Source organism: Macaca fascicularis, chromosome 9 (assembly GCF_037993035.2).
Source record: "Macaca fascicularis isolate 582-1 chromosome 9, T2T-MFA8v1.1".
NCBI classification, from domain to species: domain Eukaryota; kingdom Metazoa; phylum Chordata; class Mammalia; order Primates; family Cercopithecidae; genus Macaca; species Macaca fascicularis.
Window position 1 is genome coordinate 6,565,621 of NC_088383.1, and position 13,657 is coordinate 6,579,277.

The window sequence follows — 13,657 nt, forward strand, 5'->3', positions numbered from 1 at the left end:
GGTGAAACCCTGTCTCTACTAAAAATACAGAAAAAAAAAAAAAATTAGCCGGGCATGGTGGCAGGCACCTGTAGTCCCAGCTACTCAGGAGGCTGAGGCAGGAGAATGGCGTGAACCTGGGAGATGGAGCTTGCATTGAGCCGAGATCGCGCCACTGCACTCCAGCCTGGGCGACAGAGCGAGACTCCATCTCAAAAAAAATAAAAATAAAAAAAACCTGAGGCACGTGGGGACCCATCTTGTCACCCTGAGGTGAGGGGTTTGGCTCAGTGGTTGGTCATCAAGACCCCTTCAGTGCTCCAAGTCTGACCCGTTATCCCGGTTTTGCAGCTTTCCAGAACAACTCAGAGTAGAGAAGCAGACAAACCTGTCTACAGTCACAGTCCTGCGTAAGGGTGGGGGAGGATCCAAAATCCCAGTCACCAGGTCCCGTGAACAGCGTCTGTCTCCCCCAAGAAAAGTCTACATAATGGGGTTGCTGAAGTCGGCCCCAGGAGACCTGGGGAAGAGATGGCAAGGTGTGGCTCCCTGGCAAGCACAGCGCTGCCAACCCACCCGGGACATGGCAAGATGAGAGCCACCCCTCTCCATCCACACGGGATGCGCCCATCTTGGTGTTTCCGCCCCATAAGAAAAGGGTCGTGTGAAGACAGGGATGCACTTTATTCCACCACTTTTATTGAGCAACGGCCGTGGGGACCTGATGCTGCGCTAAGTGCTCTACTGTGAGACATCACCAGACGTCATTGCTAGAGGCAAGAATCGCTTACAAAGATGAAAGGGCAGAGCCTAATACTTGTTTTTTAATGGTTGTTATTCCATGCAGAAACACTGACTGATCCAGAATTGGTAGCTAAGGCGGTGATCAAACAGGAATGCTCTTCTTCTCAGTTTAAGACGAAGACTCGCCATGACAACGGCTGGAACGCTGGAGAAGAGAAACCCCACGGCGGCCTGTGTGAAGCTTTTCTCCAGATTTGTGGCTCCACCCCCAAGTACCCACGTGGAGAGGCCTCCAGTCGTACAGCACAAAGGGCATCGCCTTGGGCGGCTCAGGCTCACTCTGTCCCGCACTGTCTGTGGTGGGAGGTTCGGGCCGGCCTGGGTGCATCCAGTGAGTACCACGTTCCCTTTTCTGGGCACACTGTCTCCAGGACAGGCCTGATCCGTTCTCCATTGCCCCAGAAACCCACACATCCCTGAACTAATCATGCAAAGGGGTTCTTAAAATGTATGAAGACAAAGACTCCTAGGCTGGCCCACGCAGTCTGAATAGGCTACCGAATGCTCCACCAATGGCTTATAATGCAGAACGACCTGTTTCTATCACTGCAGGACGGGATTGTAAGATTTTCTTATCCCGCCTTGGCTGCAGAGTCCCATTCCCGTCCAACTCAAAGCACTAGGACAATGCTGGATGTGATCGATGTTCCATGAGTATCCGCAGAACCAAATAATAAGTGGGTGATGGTGCCTCCTGGGTGTGGGCAGCCTCTCGTACTAATTTGATAGCTTCAAGGAGTTCACAAACTGCAGGGTGGGTGAAGAATTCGTTTGACAACCATAGAAACAGATGAAAAACAATTCCCACCGAGTCTCCAAACGGCCCTGTGCACTGAGAATGCCGAGCCACGAGAATATACACCTTGACGCACCTTCACACTGCTGTCGGTCTGAATGGCTCATTAGCAGAACCTTAGGGGTACCGCCTACGTGTCCTCTAAAAGGTTTTTATCCTACACATAAACTTTTTACAAGAGTTCAAGACCTAATACTGAAGACGAATTTCCTAAGAAACTCAGTGCTCCTTGTGGGGTATACAAAGCTAGGGCCTTCCCCTACAAACACCATAGAAAGCCCCTGAGTGACGGACGCGCCCAGGTGCCAGGCTGGGGGATGCTTTGGAAAGTGCTCCAGGAAGAGCATCCACACAGCAGCCAGCAGAGCCGCGGTCCCAGGCCACATCCGAGGCCGACCTTCCGTGGGCCCAGCCATTCCTATGAGCACCGAGGGCAGTCCTGGTGCCGACCCGGAGGTGGCTGCCTGCACCTGGGACCTGTGCATCTGTGGCCGGCTGCCCAGGCGAGTGGGAACTAGCAACAATGCCCTGAGTCCCCAGCTCTGCCAGCCTCCTCTGTGCTTGAGGACGGCCCATAAAAGAGGAAAACTGGCCCACGCCCAGTGAGGAGGTAGGTTCCGTAGAACAGCGCAGGGTCACACCCACAATTGTGACCTGAGACGCAGGCCTTCCCAACACCTTGGAAACATTATCCAGGATGCAGAAGAGAAGCCTACACAGCATTGCAGGAAGGGACTCGAAGGAGCGTTGTTCTATCTACAGCAATCACGCTGCTTCAGAGGAACAGGCAGAGTCCTCACCCGGGCAATGCTGGGCACAACGGGGGCAGTCACGGCCCGGACCCCGCGTGCAACTCAGTTGTAGGAGAGGTAATCAATGAGCCGGGGTGGGATGTTTAACTTGGCGATCTTCTCCAGCCCTCGGACGCCAGTGGCCTTCCTCAAGCTCACCCTGCAGAGTTGCGACAGAGTCAGAGGTGTCTCTGAAAAAGGGAACAAGGAAGGACATGAGGTTAATTTCAGGAAGGAGCACAACACCTGCAACCGAATACAAACTCAGACAGAATCGAAAATGCCTCCCTTTCCCCTGGAACCGGGATGTGTCCTGCAGGCCTCCTCTGGAAGGACAGCCAGGAACCTGAGGAACGGAGCCCAGGAAATGAAATTCGGGGCGTGATGTCCACTGGGATTGCCTTTTGTGGGGTTTGGGGGTTTGTTTGGTTTTAAGATTTTTTGTTTTTTGTTCTGAGACAGAGTCTCGCTCTGTCGCCCAGGCTGGAGTGCAATGGCACAATCTTGGCTCACTGCAACCTCCACCTCCTGCATTCAAGCAATTCACCTGCCTCAACCTCCCAAGTAGCTGGGACTACAGGCACCCACTACCATGCCCGCCTAATTTTTATATTTTTAGTAGAGACAGGGTTTCACCAAGTTGGCCAGGCTGGTCTGAAACTGCTGAACTCAGGTGATCTGCCCGCCTCAGCCTCCCAAAGTGCTAGGATTATAGGTGTGAGCCACCGCACCTTTTCAAAACCATGGTTTTGGTTTCTCGAGCCACGGCATTATATTTCAGCACCCAAATTTGTCATCAAACAACTATATCTGCAGCTAGGAGGCTCATCTGTCAAATGTCCGGCACAGGAGGCACAGGTCTGGTGCCTGAGCAGGTGTCAGCCACAGCTTCTGCTGCTCCAGGCCAGAGGCCACAGGGAACCCAGGGAGAGCTGGGGCAGCAGCACAAACAGCCCCCGCAAAGTGCCTAAGGGTCTGTCCTAGTGCAGAGGACAGGAGCCACGACTAACAGCCTAGCTCTCAATGGAAGCCCGCAGGGAGCCGGCATATCAGGGGTCCAGGCTGAAGGCTGGAGGGGATAGGGCGGGCTCGGTGGGGCGCCTCACTTTCGTAGTACTCCAGGCACTTGGCGGGAGCGCTGCTGCTCCACGTGTAGTCAGACGGCTTCTTCCCACGGTTGTCCCGGGCGTAGATGTTGCCGCCAAACTCGATAAGCATCTCGATGAGGTCAACATTCTTGACCTTGGCCGCGTGGTGAAGGGCCGTCTCATGAAGCTTTGCCGCGTTCACGTTGGCCCCTGGAGGTCAAGAGTGCAGAGGAGATTTCACCAAGAAGAGAAGCTGAAGTCAGGGGGACAATCACGTCCGTTTCTTCACACAGCACGGCGGCAGAAGCAATCCCCACCCAGAAGACAAAACCAGGACAGACGCTACCGTAGCTTTCAAAACTGTTTTTCACATCCAAAAGCAGGAATTACTCCTTGTCCCCCCTCATGAGAAGAGAGATCAAGGTAGGCAGCAATCATAAAGAAATAACTGGAAATAGAACCGAAAAGAAGAAAAACAAAATGAAAAACGTCCTGAGTTAAACAAGCGTTCTAATGCCCTGTCAATCTGCCTTCAGGGGTCCTGAGATTTCTGGAAGCTCAAACCAGAGCTACTCAAGCACTCCCACCTGGCCTCGAGCACAGACACACACTACTTCTTCCTCTTGTGGGCGCAGGACAGAGGCTCCAGAAATACTGGTTGAATGAAAGAATGAATGCTCCTTAACAATGCATATTCTTTTACAAAAGGAAAACAGATAATGTACCCAAAACAGTAGGCAATTCAGAGAAGAGATTTAGCTCTGCACTCCTCAACTTTCTCACGATAAGAGCAGGCATTCGTCAAGCTGATTAAAAGTAAAAAAAAAAAAAAAAAAATTTTTTTTTTTTTAAAGAGTAGACATTCAGAAAGATGCAAAGAATTAGTAGCTAAATACGGCTGGTTTTGTTTTTTGTTTTTTGTTTTTTTGAGACAGAGTCTCACTCTGTCGCCCAGGCTGGAGTGCAGTGACACAATCTCGGTTCACTGCAACCTCCAGGGTTCAAGCGATTCTCCTGCCTCAACCTCCCGAGTTGCTGGGATTACAGATACACCACCATGCCCAGCTAATTTTTCTATTTTTTGTAGAGACGGGGTTTCGCCCTGTTGGCCAGGTTGCTCTGGAACTCCTGGCTACAGGCATGAGCCACCACACCTGGTCAAATATGGCATTTTTCAATGCACTAAAAAAAGATTTTGATAAAAATCTGATTTTTGTAACACATCATTCTTAGGGCACAGCCATCACTAATCCGATACGATGGAATCCCACAGGGTTTCAGAATTCTTTTGAAAGAAAATGCCATTTTCTTCGAAGTCTGTTTCTCAAGTAACAAAGGAGGTTATAAGAGAAAACAAATGAAAGAGAAGTATTTTAAAGAAGTCAAGCAAATCGCCCAGCATTAGTAAAATAATCCGCCAAATGACAGATTCAAACCACAACTGTAAAATATTATCAAAAGTGGGATTTTAAAACAATCAGACCACTAGCACGCCATCACTTACCGACAATTTCAGAGGGTCAAAAGAGGAGTTGAGAGGTGGAATGCTATTCCATTTTCTAGTTCCTCTGCTCAAAAACTATCTGAAAAATCCTGCTTTCTGCTTTAAAATATTTGAATCCCCTAAAAGCAGATAAGAACTATGCTCATAACAGCATTTGTGGAGTGATCCAGCCCTCCAAAGTGATGACATAAGTAAAGAAAGTTCTTTCCGCTTCCCGCAGCCAAAACTCAGAAGTTAGGACAGGAAAAGGATCTCTCAGCCAGGAAAAATGCTAAATTACCTATGTCCTGAATTTGGCAGAAATGTACTGCAATAATAATAATAATAATAATAATATTTAAAAGCAATAGATTAAAGAAATATTTTCCCCACAATTCAACCTCCGTTTCACACAAGGGGTTTTCCTCCAGTGTAACGTTGCAATCATAATACAAAGTACATTTTAACACTAAACGTACACTTGTAATGAAGAACAAATTGTACCATCCACAGAATCTACAGTTCAAGTAGCTTTCTCTCATGTCATTAATTCTGGCAATATTCTTGCCAATTGGGAGAGAAAGAGATGGTCTCTATTTTAACAAAAGCAAAAAAAAAACAAACAGAGAAAGAGGCCCAAGAGAGGCACAGCTACTCTCACGATCAGGGAGAAAACCATGGCTGGAATGAGCTCTAAAAATCATGCTCCCTGTTGTGCTCCACACACGAGGCCTTGGCCAGGGGCTCTTGCAGAGAGGCGGCCTTCCCAATGTACATCTTTTCAAAATGCGTGTTTGGCATCATTTGATTGCATGGAAGGGAAGGAAGGTGAATAAGGAAGGAAATGAAATTGTGAATAAGGGATTGAAAGGAAACACCAGGCCAGGGGTGCAGGCGGCAACTTGGATGGATCCTGAAAGTATAGCACTGAGTGAGCAAAGAAGAGAGAGATGAAATCTGAACAACTATGTCCATTAAAAATATGTGCCTCGGTCAGGTGCAGGGCTCACGCCTGTAATCTTAGCACTTTGGGAAGCTGAGGCGGGCAGATCTCTTGGGCCCAGGAAATTGAGACCAGCCTGGGCAACATAGTGAGACCCTAGTTCTACAAAAAAACTTTAAAAATTATCCCGGCGTGATGGCACACACCTGTGGTCCCACCTACTCTGGAGGCTGAGGTAGGAGGATCGCTGGAGCCCAGGAGGTTGAGGCTGCAGCAAGCCGTGATTGTACCACTGCACTCCAGCCTGGATGACAGAGTGAGGCCCATAGTGAGAGAGAGAACACATACAGGTACTCGTTAGAAAGAAGAAAACAGGACCAGGCACGGTGGCTCATGCCTGTAATCTCCACACTTCGGCAGCCTGAGGCAGGCAGATCACCTGAGGTCAGGAGTTCAAGACCAGCCCAGCCAATATGGTGAAACCTCATCTCTACTAAAAATCCAAAAATTAGCTGGGTGTGGTGGTGCACATCTATAATCCCAGCTACTTAGGAGGCTGAGGCATGAGAATCGCTTGAACCCGGCAGTCGGAGGCTGCAGTGAGCGGAGATCACACCACTGCACTCCGGCCTGGGTGACAGAACGAGACTCCGTCTCAAAAAAAAAAAAAAAAAAGAAAGAAGGAAACAGATACAGAGGAAAGAAGGAAGAGAGAGGGTGGGAAAAGGAAAGAAAGTAACTGTGTGTGAAGCAAGGATGGTAACATTCCTTGAACTGAGAGACAAGAGAAAGACTGAGACAGAGAGAGCCAAAGACAAAAACAGGGAGCCAGGAAACAACCAGGGAACTAAAAGCTCTGAACTTCATGCTTCAGAGAAAAGGGGTCAGCATAGGCTCATTACCAAAATCCTGCTTTCAACGCCAAATAGGATGAAAGTGGATTCAGAGAACCCATGGCCAGCGATGTGAAGGGACCTTCTAAGACCTTAGCACACCAGGACTGGCACAATCCTGGAACATAAACACAAATAGCTCAATAGGTGCTTGCTGCAACAAGAGAAATAAAAAGAAATAATAATGGCAATTAAATTTTAAAAATTTATAATTGAAAAATTTTTTAAAAATTAAACAATTAAAAAAAAATTTTTTTAATTGTGCCAGGACCAGTGCTAAGAACAAAGGTGGAGGCAGGACCGTCCTTAGGGAGCGGCTTCTGAACACTCCTGGCAGAGTTCACTATTCACTGCCAGCCATCAGATTAAAAATTACTTCACCATCATAACCGGACTTTCACCCTCCCCAGCCCTCCTCCTTTGCAAATACAATCTGGTTCCTGGACTCGCCTCACCGCCTACAAAGAACAAGCACAACGGTCTCTACGTCCCCCCTGGGGTGCAACGTGGCTGCCTCACAGTTCAGCTCTCAAACCGCACACGAAAGCACCTGCAATCATGTGAGCTCCGACTGGTTCAATCCCTCTCCCCTCTCCACAGTAACTGGTTCAAATGACCCAGGTTTGAGCCAATCAGAATTTGGCAAAGTTTGGGCAAAGGGACTGGGGAGGGGTGCGGGAAAAGGGACTTTCCACTCTTCTGTTTTTCTGGAGACACAGTCCCTGGCTTTCCTTCAGTTTCCCAAAGGATCTGTGTCCCGACCCCAAAAGTTCAGAATCATTACTTTTAAAAAATCCGTTTGTGAGGACGTAGGGGGTGCTGTTGTGTCTCTCTTCTCTGTATGTTTGACAATGACAAAATGGTTTCTAAGAAGATGATGATCCATCTGCTCTCACAAGGGGTACTAGAGGAGACCACCAGAGAGTAGGATGTGAATCAGGAATCCCACATGGAGCTGATGGCTGGACACCACCCACAGCATCGAGCCAACACCGACAGTCACAGCGGGGAGGCTTCCCCACTCCCCAGGGGGCATGCAAACTCCCAGGGAGAGCTGTGGGAACCCCGCTTTAGGGCGACAGTGGGCATCACAGCTGCCCCTTCCTTTCCAGCCCCCACCCCCGACTGTGCTGCCACCTGGTAATGTGGTGGAGGTGGGAGCAGACCTGACTTCAGCTCCAGCGTGGGCCCCGCCTGGTCCAATCCCTCTCCCCTGACCATAGTAATTGGTTCTAATGACCCAGGCTTCAGCCCATCAGAATTTGGCAAAGTTTGGGCAAAGGGACTGGGGAGGCGTGTGTGAAAAGGGATTTTCCACTCCTCTGAAAGAGTCTCCAGAAGGCTTAAAATGGGAAACATCTGGTGTGTAGGCCTGAAGCCACTGCAGCCCTGTGATCTTGCTCAGGGAAGCCGGAGGCTTAGGATAAAGCCAACACTGAGGAAAGCAGGATCGCAACATTCAAAGAAACTGGGTGACACCACGGAACCTCCAGTCCAGCCGCCCCTAAACCTGCTCTGCGTCTCAGCCCTGAAGTCACCTGAACTAGAAATGCCCGCCATTGTTTACCAGGTAGAAGTGGCTTCCTGTTACTCGCAAAGGCATCCAAGTGACATGAAGTCCTAACTGATACAGAAAGGATGTTTGCTTTAAACACTAAGTTGATCCCTTTCCCTACAACCACACCAAACGGAACTGAAGTAAAAATGGAACTCATGTGTACTGAGCTCATAACGGCTTGATACGAATGCACTGCCCTGTGTTCATAGAAACAGATCCGGCTGCCAGAGGACAGCTCGGCTGGAAATACTTACGCCTGCTTCCAATGGAGATATTTTTAATACAGTGTATAAAAAATTAAAAGTACCCCAACAACTGTTCCTATACAAAATGAATCTTTTCCACTAAGAAGACTTAAAAGTGGCACATGAAAGTGAATAAGATTCTCCAACAGAAAACTACATATAACTAAGCTCAAATAGCTGTCATCAGGGGGGATTCATGATCTTCCTGTTCCTGAACAGGTTTGTTCTTGTTGTTAAGAGATGGGGTCTTGCTATGTCTCCCAGGCTGGCTCAAACTCCTGGGCTCAAGCAATCTTCCCGCCTCAGCCTCCCAAAGTGCTGAGACTACAGCTGTGAAACACAGTGCCCAGCCACCCTGAAGAGTTTTGTTTTTATCCTACACCACACCCAGAATTTGGATGAGATGATGAAACTTAAATTTTCCCTCAACAACATTAAGTTGGGTTAATGATAAAAACCCTGTGCCAACAGGCACTTTGGCTAAAACTTTTGGTATAGACAGGTCCTGAGCCTAATCCTCAATTGGTTGGGTCTTTTTGGTTTTGATTTTTTTCCCTCCTTGGGAATCTCGATCCTGAGTCTTTTCGAACACCTGACAACAGCCTGGATTCCAAATGCTCCATATTCTCCTAAATGTTGCTGACTCTACTTCCCATTACATCCCCTTCTCTCTTGGATTCAGGCAGCAACCTCACCAGGCAGCTGTGGGGACAGTGGGCTGTGATCTCTAGAAATAATCATTGGCATTTGTTGAGTACCTACTAGGACACACCAGGCACCGGGGAAATATCCCCAGTTCTCCCAGCAACCTGCAGCATAGATTCTTCCAGTGTTACAGATACATAAACTGAGGCCGAGGTCTCAGCTGGCAAGTAGGAGAGCCAGCCTCCAACCCTGGTCCCTCTGACTCCTCTACCCAGCTCTCTGCTAGGCACAGTAAATACCTGTTCAGGTAAATACCCTTGCAAGTAAACACCTGCTTAGGTGAACAGCCTTGCAAGTATATACCCATTCAGGCAAGCTTCTCATATAAATCCGTAAATACCCACTCTGCAGGTAACACCCATACAGGTAAACACCCACTCAGGTAAACACCCACGCAGGTAAACACCCACTCAGGTAAACACCCGCACAAGTAAACACTCACACAGGTAAACACCCACGCAGGTAAACACCCGCACAGGTAAACACTCGCACAGGTAAACACCTATGCAGGTAAACACCCACTCAGGTAAACACCCACGCAGGTAAACACCCACTCACCTGCATTGAGCAGCACTTTGACACAGTCCAGATGCTCCCGGGCACAGGCAACGTGCAGAGGGGTCCCAAAATGGCAATCGTGCGCTTCCAGATTGGCCCCAACATCAATAAGAAGCCTCACACATTCGGAACTCCCTTAAGATAAATGGAAAAGGGGGGACAATGTCCTTGAATACGGACACTGGAGACAAGAAGCACGCAGATGCGGCAGCTGCAGCAGCCTCCATCCCTGGTGCAGGACAGGGAAGCCAGGCAGGCCTGCATCCCAGCCTAGGGAGGAGTTCATGCCCCGCATGGCCCTCAGGAAGCCAGGACACGGCTCTGAGTCCCCCTGAGGAGGGGAGGGCTCACAGCAGTGGGAGAAACGGGCCTGGCCAGCCTCTTGCTGTGAGAACAGGAGACATGGGGCACCACCTAGAATGGGCCAGGGAAAACTCTCCCGCTGCCCTCCTGTCCTGTGTCTACCTGCAGCTGTTGGCACTGAGCCCAGTCTCCCAGGAAACCCCCCAGACTTTCTTAGGCAGGTCATCCTCCTGTGCCCCACGGCAGCCGCCTCTCCTGCCTCTTTTTTTTTTTTTTTTTTTTTTAGACAGTCTCATTCTGTTGCCCAGGATGGAATGCAGTGGCGCAATCTCAGCTCACTACAACCTCCACCTCCCGGATTCAAGCAATTCTCCCACCTCAGCCTCCCAGATAGCTGGAATTACAGGCGTGCACCACCACGCCTGGCTAATATTTTTGTATTTTTAGTAGAGACGGGATTTCATCATGTTGGCCAGGCTGGTCTCAAACTCCTGACCTCAGGTGATCCACCCACCTCAGCCTCCCAAAGTGCTAGGATTACCAAGGGCATGAGCCACAGCACCTGGCCTATCCTGCCTCTTAAGCAGCTCCTCTTCCTGGGTCTGTAATGTGGATTTGGAGCGCGGTTCCAGGTCCCCACCCTCCCGCCCCTGCACATTCCGTCTAGGCTGCATCCTTTCCTGTCACTCAATTACCTCTTCACTATTGGCAGCTCCCTGATTTTCCCCACCAGCCTCACACCCAGCCCCAGCCCCAGAGCCGTGTGCTGGCCACTAGCTGGTGTCTCCCACTCCAGAGCCCTCTCCCTTTCCTGGGGTCCCTGCTCCTGACTCAAACCTGACCCATTTCTGACCTCTTAAGCCTCCCTTCATACCAAATCCTACAGATTCCTCCCCAAACCTTCTAAATGAACCCATCTCACTCCACCAGCCTACTCTGAGCACTGGCCACCTTGATCCCAGCGATGGTCCCCAACTCATTCCTCTGCTTCCAGGAGACCCCGACCACCACTGCCACCTCCGTCTGTCTGCACATGGAGGGCCACTAAATGAACCTTCCCCAACTTCTGTTTTCCTGGCCCTCAACATCTGCTCAGAAACCTTCAAGAGCTCCCCGGAGCTGTCCCCATGGCCTGTAGACATGGAAAGACCTGAGAGCAGGAATCAGGGGTGAGCCACAGGCAGCCATGGCTCTGCCAGCACCGTGGAAGGGCACATACTCCATACCCTGCACCTCAGACGTGCATCCAAAGACAAAGGCCATGCTGGCTGGTCAAGATATAAGCCACGGTTTGCAGCCTCTGCTCAAAAGAGTAGAATCCAAACTCCTTTGTCATTTAAACATCTTCCCACCAGCTGGTCTCACCCTAAATTCCAGTCCTCTCTGCTCCACTGGGAGCTTCTAATGCAGTAAGATAGGACAAGGAGTGTCCCCCATGCTCGGGGTGCCCTTTTATCTTCCCAGCATCTGCAATCCACCTGTTCTCAGAGGGCAGCTGAAGTCCCACCTGCTCACTGAGCCTGCAGGACCAGCACCGTGTTTTGAGAGCACTGCACATAGCCTCCTGGCCCAGGCTGTTGGGACACGTTTCTCTGTCCTCTCCCATGTCAATCAGGGACCTGCAGAGCACACTAGAGCAAAGCCCAAGTGAGCCTCTGCAGAGTGCCCCAGGCCCTGGTGCTAATGTGGAGGGGCCCGAGGAGCCCTGGCTTGGACACAGAATCCTACAATAGAGTCACCCGCCCCAGCCCTGGAGGAAGACCTCAAGGAGGGAAAGCTTAGAATCTCGGCAGCTGAGCCACCAAGAGCCAGAAACAGACTCAGAACTCTCCTTCACCAGCCAAGGGCTCCCAATTCATCTACTCTGCTTCTTTCCCAGAGTCCTTTAATCCCAGAAAGGAGGAAACTTCCAGGGCCCAGCTGGACCAGCCCAGTTGTCTGCCAACTCACCACTCATGCAGGCCTCGTGCAGGGGGGATGCTGTGTACAAAGGAGGGTTGACCTTGGCCCCATAGGACAGCAAGAGCTTCACACACTCGATGCTGCCCGAGGCGCAGGCATCGCAGAGCGGGGTGCTGCCATCGATGTTGCGAGCATCCACCTCATGGAAGGAAGAAACAAGTATCAAAGGGCAGAGAAACGCCACGCAACCCGCTTTCCCATCCTGCTGCAGGTTCATCTTTGCTGAGATGCTTCTTAGAAGCACCAGTTTGCTTTGGTATTATGTGCTAGGCGAGAACACCGAAAGGGACAGCACGTGGCTGGGGAGCACCCATAGCCTCCTGAGTACAAAGGTCATCTCGTTCAGGATTCTTTTCTCTCGGGGCAGGATAAGCTCAGCCGCCCCCTCACCACCCCTACCCCAAACACCTACTAAGCACAGAGCAGGACAGGGGAACCCTAGGCTGCAAGCTGGGAGAGGCAGGCTTTAAACATGAGTTTTAAAAACTCTAACTTCAGCTGGGCACAGTGGCTCACACCTGTAACCCTGGCACTTTGGAAGGCGAGGAGGGTCACTTGAGCTCAGGAGTTCGAGACCAGCCTGGGCAACATGGCGAAACCCTGTCTCTACAAAAAATACAAAAATTAGCTGGGTGTGGTGGCGTGCACCTATAGTCCCAGCTACCCGGGAGGCTGAGGTGGAAGGATCACTTGAGTCAAGGAGGACGAGGCTGCAGTGAGCTATGATCACATCACTGCATTCCAGCACGTCACTGCATTCCAGCCTAGGCGACAGAGTAAGGCCTTGTCTCAGAAAACAACAAAAACCTCTACCTCAATGGAAGGAATGCCTGAGACAGCTTACCATCCTTCCCCTAGTGAGAAAGCCACAGGCCGGGAAAAAGGCCACTCCCCAAACTGGCAAATTTTATTCAGCATTTGTCCAAATTCAAATTCCGTTTGGGTACACACTGACACGGGTTCCATTCCAAGCTTTTGGGAAGAATAAACAGTACACCGTCTTCCCTTTTTCCCCACCCCTTGAACTCTGAGACCAGTTCCTTGTGTCCCTAGTACATTGGCCAGGGGTGTGCCTGGCCAGTGTTTGCCAGCTCGGGAGAGCTGCCTGCCAATGTGCCAGGAATTCTGCTGACCAGAAACCCCCGGTGGCTTCACACTAGCCAGGGTGGGAACATTTACACCAGGGAAAGCAGCAACACAGAGTTTTGTTTTTGTTCCTTTTTTCGGAGAGCTGGCGGGCCAGCATCCCACCGAGTCATCCTAAAGCCAGAACCCTGCTCTTTGGGCCCAAGCAGCAGCTCTGCGCCCAGGCCTGGCCGCCCCTGAGAGAGCCTGCATCTAGGCTGTGGCCAGCCTGCTGGCTCCTGCCCACCACAGGGCTGGCACTCCCACCACCAATCTGTTCAGGTCGCCCTTTCTTCCACCACCGTGACCTCCTAACAGCCAGGTCCACAAGCACTTCTCAGCCATAGGCTTCCTGGTACCTGTGTGCAGTGGACACAGTGCAGCCCCCACCCTCCCCTCTTTCCCAAGTTCTCCTGAGTCAACC

The 13,657-nt window shown here is 50.6% G+C and overlaps 1 protein-coding gene across 1 annotated transcript in view; it reads right to left on the bottom strand.

The window, feature by feature from the left end:
* Positions 1–656: 656 nt before the first annotated feature.
* The window catches only part of ASB13 (ankyrin repeat and SOCS box containing 13), a 29,117-nt gene continuing 16,116 nt past the window's right edge, over positions 657–13,657 (bottom strand). The window contains exons 3-6 of the mRNA XM_005564556.5: positions 12,097–12,247; positions 9,844–9,978; positions 3,477–3,668; positions 657–2,561 (exon numbers count right to left, since the gene is read on the bottom strand). Coding sequence (XP_005564613.5) covers positions 2,434–2,561; positions 3,477–3,668; positions 9,844–9,978; positions 12,097–12,247 — 606 coding nt within the window. The 3' untranslated portion in view covers positions 657–2,433. The remainder of the gene's footprint in view (positions 2,562–3,476; positions 3,669–9,843; positions 9,979–12,096; positions 12,248–13,657) is intronic.